A 7,057-nucleotide genomic window follows, 5' to 3' on the forward strand; every position below is an offset into this window, starting at 1 on the left:
AAAGAGTAGAGCCATTTCTAGCAAATAGGGAGACTGTAGGGGACACAATTAAAAGAGACAGTAAGATGCAGATTTTAGGTCTACCATTGCTATTCATGAATAAGCCAGAAAATAATGTGGGGATCCTGCCATAACAACTTCGTACTGCTCACAGCAATAACTGTTATCAGAACTGATAGAGAGGACTCCAATTACTCCTTTCAAGGCTATCCAAGAGGAACTGTTGGCCAATATGACATAACTATATTGAGAGTGAGAGGCAGCAATTCTTATATATGTGAAAGTCACATTTCTCATATATCCACTTTTAAAGTTAGCATATGCAACCCAGTATAGCACAAGTTGCATTTAAATGATTGCAGAGAAGTCCCTCTGGATAGGCTTGCTTTAAGTAGAAAGCATGAAAATCATTCTCAATACTCCAAGCCAATTGCCTAATAGCAACTGTGAAAACAGTATGAAATACTGTAGCCAAAAAAAACTGGGAAACTGCAAAATGTATGTATGAATTGATTTTTTAAAAAAATTTTAATCTGTTGTGTGAATATATCAAACTATTATCAACTCATTTAATGCTAAACTCTAATCTAGAATATCTGTTCTTATCAAACATAAGAGGTATCTCTTCTCAAACTCAAGCAGAAAGAACCAAAAATTAACTTACCTGAATAAATGTAATGGCAACGCTAAATTTTAAAAGTAATTACTGAAAAGAAAGAATACAAATTAATGTGTGTCCTGTAGTAGGCGTGGCGAGGAAACGGTATGTGACGGGGTCAGGTTTCCTATGCTCAGGGCTTGCCAAACGCTGCCCCACAATAGGACAGCAGGTAAGCAAGGGGTGTGGACAAAGCGGGACAAGAATATTTAAGTGCCTACCACATTTTAATAAACGCCATTTTGCCTCACGCACTCTGGGGTCTGTGTGAGCATTTGGCCCCGGCCCGGTTGGGGTCGGTTTCGCTGGCAAGTGGCGCCCTCGGTCGGCAGAGGACGAACGATGAGAGACTACTACTACAAGTGGTGACCCCGACGTGATCTGCCTATCGAGGGTTAACCACCCGGCGTGCCCGTGAAGCGGAGAAGAGCCTGCGGAGTGGCGGCAGGTCGCTCACGGAAGACACATCGCAGAGAAGAGCCTGTGAAGTGGCGGCAGGTCGCGTGTGTAACCATGGAACAGATTATTAAGGTACTTTTGCAGTTTTGTAAGGACTACTGCGGCAAAAATACCCCTTCAAAGAAGGAGGTAGCCGCGGTGCTTTCGGTTTTAAAAAAGGGAGGGGAGCTGGACTCCCCTCAGCAAGTGCTGGATTCGGGTAGGTGGGATTCGCTCACCTCGGCTTTATGCCAACGCGCCATGAATAACCAAAAGGCTGCTGAACTTAAAACCTGGGGCTTGATACTTGGAGCCCTTAAGGCGGCTAAAGAGGAGGGTAAGCTTAAGGTGGAAAAAGGGGTGGAAAGGGCTCCGGGGGGCGGGTCTTTGCTACCTTGCAGTACTGACGACCAAAGCGTGGCGGACAAGATGGCGACGGTCACCGCGGCGAAGGGCGGGGAAGAGGAACTCCCGACCGCATGTCTACCAACCGCTCCGCCCACTCCGCCCGCTCCGCCCCCGCCCTACCCTCCGCGGTCGTTATATCCTTTTTTGGAGGAAGAAAAGGCAAGGGCGGGGCTTCGTCCCAAAGGGGGGAGGGACGGGCGTCTGCTGACTGATTGGGCTAAAGTAAAGGAGGAGGCACAAGACCGGGGCCTTGCGAACCCGGAGGCATTTCCGGTAGTGATTTCCGATGATGATAACCCGATCTGGGTCCCGCTGGACCCGAAAGCGATAGCGAGGGTGCTTGAGGCAGTTGAAAAGAAAGGATTGAAGTCCCCCCTGACAATGAACGCCTTGGAGACATTAATATTGCCGGGACCCCTGTTACCATACGATATTGAGAATCTGATGCGCATGATTTTGAAACCGGTGCAGTATACGCTTTGGAAGGAGGAATGGCAGGCTAGACTTAGACAAATGCTGGTTACAGCCCAGAACGATCAGGGGAATCCGCTTCACGCGTCTAACCTGCAGAGACTGACGGGTAGTACGCCGCGTATGATCACCGCACATGCCCAGCTTGCGGAGCTGAGGCCCGGGGAACTAATAGCCACTACAGACGCTGCCCTTGAGGCGTTCAGAAGGCTCGCAAGGAATGCTGAGCCGTCTACTCCGTGGACGGAGATTGCACAAGGTCCCACTGAATCCTTCCAGGATTTTGCGGATAGATTGATCAAGGCAGTGGAGGGATCGGAGCTGCCTAGGGCAGTGCACGGCCCCGTGATCCTGGATTGCCTCTATCAAAAGTCGAGCTCGGACGTACGGGCTCTATTACGGGCGGCGCCAGACAGGTTCCACACCCCCGGTGAGGTCCTTAAGTATGTGATGGACAAGCAAAAGTCTCAATCATCAGTGGCAAGTGAGGTTGCTGCAGCGGTAGCTGAGGTGATGCTAGCGCATGGGGTTGCCGGGCGGCAGAGTCCAGATCGCCCGCCTGGGCCATGCTTCAGGTGCGGTCAATTAGGTCATTTCAAGGCACAGTGTAAGAGCAACGGGGGTATAGTGTGCCAAATGTGCGGGAGGAGAGGTCACACTGCACCGCAATGTAGAGCTCGTGGGCTGCGATCTCGAGGTAGGGGGGATGAGGGTCCCTCTTACGATTCACGGGATTCTCAGGAAAGGCGGGCTTTGGATCTAGGCCTGCCACTAGCTGCGCTATCGTTGAGCTGCGGGGAGCGCCCCTTGGTGAAGATTACAGCCGCAATTACGGAGCTTCCCGCTGGCTCCCCAGGGCCGCGATCTATTTTCCTTACCGCCCTGGTGGACTCAGGAGCGGATGTGACGGTTTTTGCGGAGTCCGACTGGCCGCCCACGTGGCCAATGGGGGCCACTCAAACTATAGCGGGAGTGGGGGGAACTGCTCCAACGCGGAGGTCAGCCAAGCAGATCGAGATAATCGTGGTCAACAGAGACGGTTCCCTGGAGAAGCCCGTCCTGCTAACCCCGCTGGTAGCGCAGGTACCGGGAACCCTGTTGGGGCGAGATTACCTGCGGGGTGTGTCTGCTTGGATACAACTGCAGGCCTTAATTGCCCGGTGGGAAGGCACAGATCCGCGGCTGAAGCCATACAACGAGACCTCTTGGACTGTGGTCAGTCCTGTGAACACGGAGGCTTTCTCCATTACTTCGGGTTATTGCGGGTATACCAAAAATGAAACACGGGTCTTCACAGGGCGCAATACAACCTGCTTGTCAAAGGGTGGGGTCCTTTCTAAATCTAGCGGTAGATCCTCATTTAATTGTACGGCAGTTTGGGACTTTTATGGGTATGGGTTCACTTTCAAACGGGGGGTCAACGAGGTGCTATGGAATAACAAAACGGCTAAGGCGTTGCCCCCTGGAATCTTCCTGATCTGTGGGGATAGAGCCTGGCAGGGCATCCCGCACAATGCCTTAGGAGGACCCTGTTACCTAGGGGAACTGACATTACTGTCTCCGAATTTCACGACATGGATGCAGTATGGCCCGAGCATCACGGGTCACCATCGTCGCCGAAAGCGTTCGAGCCCTCTCCCGGAGAATTGTAACGATGAGGTAGAGTTATGGAGTGCCACAGCACGGATATTCGCATCATTTTTCGCCCCTGGGGTTGCTGCAGCACAGAGCTTGGCTCAGATAGAACGCCTAGCATGTTGGTCAGCTAAGCAGGCGAATTTAACAACATTAATATTGAATGCGATGCTAGAAGACACAAACAGCATTCGGCATGCGGTGCTGCAAAACAGAGCAGCCATCGACTTCTTGCTCCTGGCACAGGGGCATGGATGTGAAGACCTAGAAGGAATGTGTTGCTTCAATCTTAGCGACCACAGTGTATCCATCCATAAAGCGCTGAAAGCCCTGCGAGACCATACGGAGAAGATCCAAGTGGAGGACGACCCCATCGGGGACTGGCTGAGAAGTGTGTTTGGCAACTTTGGAGGATGGGTTGCGAAAATTATTAAGGTAGTTGCGCTAGTATTGCTCGCAATAATTTGTATTGCGGCCATTTTGCCGTGCATAATCATGTGTTTCCAGAATTGCCTCACAAGGATCATGTGGCAAGTTATGGACCAACGGATTCTGTATCACAAAACGAAGGAACAGTTGTGAGAGATGTACTCGCGTTGCGATCGCGCTGTTACGGGATATTCCTGAGCATAGGGAGGGGGAAATGTAGTAGGCGTGGCGAGGAAACGGTATGTGACGGGGTCAGGTTTCCTATGCTCAGGGCTTGCCAAACGCTGCCCCACAATAGGACAGCAGGTAAGCAAGGGGTGTGGACAAAGCGGGACAAGAATATTTAAGTGCCTACCACATTTTAATAAACGCCATTTTGCCTCACGCACTCTGGGGTCTGTGTGAGCATTTGGCCCCGGCCCGGTTGGGGTCGGTTTCGCTGGCAAGTGGCTCCCTCGGTCGGCAGAGGACGAACGATGAGAGACTACTACTACAGTGTCCCGAATAAAATTTGAGTTCTGATAAACTTAGTTTTAAATTGCTTGTACAAAACAAACAAACAAAAACTTTTAAACATATATTCTTTCTGAACGAATTCCACAAATCATTAACTATCAGTCAATCAGATTGGGTCCTGACACTTTTAATTACTCAAATATAACTGTTTTCAATGAAGCAAAAATTGGAGACCTACTGCAGGCTGGAGAGTTGGGTGAAGAAGAACCTGACAAGGTTCAGCAATGGCAGCATAGAGAGTCCTACACCCGAGGAGGAATAACCACATGCATCAGTACAGGCTAAAGACAGACCTGTGGGAAAGGAGATCTGCAGAGAAGGACTGGGTGTCCTGGTTGGCAACAGGTTGGCCACGAGCCAGCACTATGCCCTTGTGACCAGGAAGGCCGACATTATCCTAGGGTAGACTAAAAAGAGCTTGGCAAGCAGGTTGAGGGAGGTTCTTCTCCCCCTGTTCTCTGCCCTGTTGAGGCTGCATCTGAAGTAGCGTCCAGTTCTGGGCTCCCCAGTTCAAGAAAGACAAAGAACTTCTAGAATGAGTCCATTGGAAGGCCACAAAGATGATTAAGGGCCTAGAGCATCTCCCTCATCAGGAAAGTCTGAGAGACCTGGTGTATAGGATCTGCTGAGTCATGGCCTGAACCTCTGATTAATCACCTGAGGTGAGCAATGAGTCAGCCCTGGGAGCACAGGTGAAAGCAATTCACCTGTGCTGCAGGAAGGGGTGGAGCCTGGCTCCACCTCTCCTAGACCCATTTAAGAGCAGACTACCAGTGGGGAAGCTTCTCTTTTCTGAAGATCTGCTCCACTGGAGTGTCCTGAGTGAGCCCACAATACAGGTAAGCATCCTATCTATTTCCTTTGTCTTGCTTTGCTTAACTCTCTTGTTTATTTCCTTATTATAACATCTTAATATTATTTGATTATACAATATTCCTTGTTTATACACTATCTTAACTATCTTAATATTCTTTGATTATACATCTGGAATTGTTCACCATGAAGAAGAGATGTCTGAGGATGGATCGTATAAATGCTTATATATACCTAAGGGGTGGGAGTCAAGTAGAAGGGGCCATGCTTTTCAGTGGTGCCCAGTGACAAAACAAAGAGGAATGGACAGAAATTAGAATGTAGGAAGTCCTACACAAACATGAGGAAAGATTTCTTTGCTTCTAGGGTGACAGAGCACAAGCTGCCTAGAGTGGACAGTAGTGGAGTTACATTCTATGAAGATACTCAAAACTCACCTGGATGCTTTTCAGTGGAAACCTACTGTAGGGAACCTGATTTAGCAGAGAGGTTGGACCAAGTGATCTCCAGAGGCCCCTTCCAATGCCTTCAACTTTGTGACTCTGGGTTTTAAGTTGCAATTGTTTTTACAATTGTTGTCAAAGTATATATTCCTGGGCGATGCTATCCCTCAGAGTGACCAAGTTTAATATTACTTATGGAACTACATCTGCAATTTTTTTCACAGAATCATAGAATTTTTTGACAGATTTACAGAAATACCAAGGTTGGAAAAGACCTACAAGATCATCCAGTCCAACCATCCACTCATCACCAATAGTTCTCACTAAACCATGTCCCTCAACACAACATCCAAAATTCATTCTTGGACTGTAATTCTCTGAAGTATTAACACTAGACCAGTACCTCAGGCTCTTTTAAACATAGCAAGAATGAAGTAAATAATACTACTGTCTCACTATGCATGTCTTTGAAGTTAAAATGTTTTTTAATAGTTTTTGTAACAATTTTGACCCCAAACACTCTGCTTTCTGTAAGTTATATAAGTATGAGGGCTATATCTTTGTAAATATGTACACACAATCACAAATGTACACAAAAAAAGCTTGTTTGGTAATTCAAGCTAGGAACTTATTCTGGTGCAATACAAATAGGGTGTTTCTTCTTTACAATGGATAACTGAAGCCATAACATGTAAGTATGAAATTCATAGGAAATAAACTATCTTTTAAACAAAGTCAGCAATTTCAAGTGGTTTAAGCACAATGTATACATTATGTTGTAATTGGAAGAGGCATCCTTCTGCAGCATACACTCAGTAGAAAATGAAAATTTACTAACAGTAAGAAAGAAAAAGATTATATTTCTGTTAGATTTTGTATCTGATCTCAGACCAAAATCAGAATTGAAAATAATTTATAGGTAAATAAATTTTCAAGGAGCACCTTGAAATAAACACTTTCCTTAAAAAACAAACAACAAAGAAAAACAGCAACTACTACTATTAATTGGTAATGAAACAATGTTGCAAACCTGAAAAGATTCGAAAAGAGCTTGTGTAAAGCTTCAGACTAACATCTGACCAGTTGAGTGCCTATGCACTCTGAAGCATTTGACCTATTGCCTTTTACATTTTTTCACTCAGCATAGGAAACAGCAAGGTGCTATAAAATTTCCATCAGCAGCACTGAAGTAATTCCCTGTTCATGTGATTTCTCTGATATAATGGCCATGGAAAGTTCCATGAGG

At 47.0% G+C, this 7,057-nt stretch overlaps 1 protein-coding gene across 1 annotated transcript; it reads left to right on the top strand.

Annotated features, from left to right (window-relative positions):
- Positions 1-753: 753 nt before the first annotated feature.
- On the top strand, positions 754-4,423 carry LOC149919921 (uncharacterized). Its single transcript, XM_090121370.1, has one exon. It carries the CDS (start codon positions 1,172-1,174, stop codon positions 4,190-4,192), a length of 3,021 nt encoding a protein of 1,006 aa, XP_089977496.1. The 5' UTR covers positions 754-1,171; the 3' UTR covers positions 4,193-4,423.
- The last annotated feature ends 2,634 nt before the right edge of the window (positions 4,424-7,057 follow it).

Source organism: Phasianus colchicus, chromosome 1 (genome assembly GCF_987193195.1).
Source record: "Phasianus colchicus chromosome 1, bPhaCol1.hap1.1, whole genome shotgun sequence".
NCBI classification, from domain to species: domain Eukaryota; kingdom Metazoa; phylum Chordata; class Aves; order Galliformes; family Phasianidae; genus Phasianus; species Phasianus colchicus.

Coding starts and splice junctions, on each gene's coding strand:
- LOC149919921 (XM_090121370.1), top strand. CDS start 1,172: ATGGAACAGATTATTAAGGTACTTTTGCAGTTTTGTAAGGACTACTGC.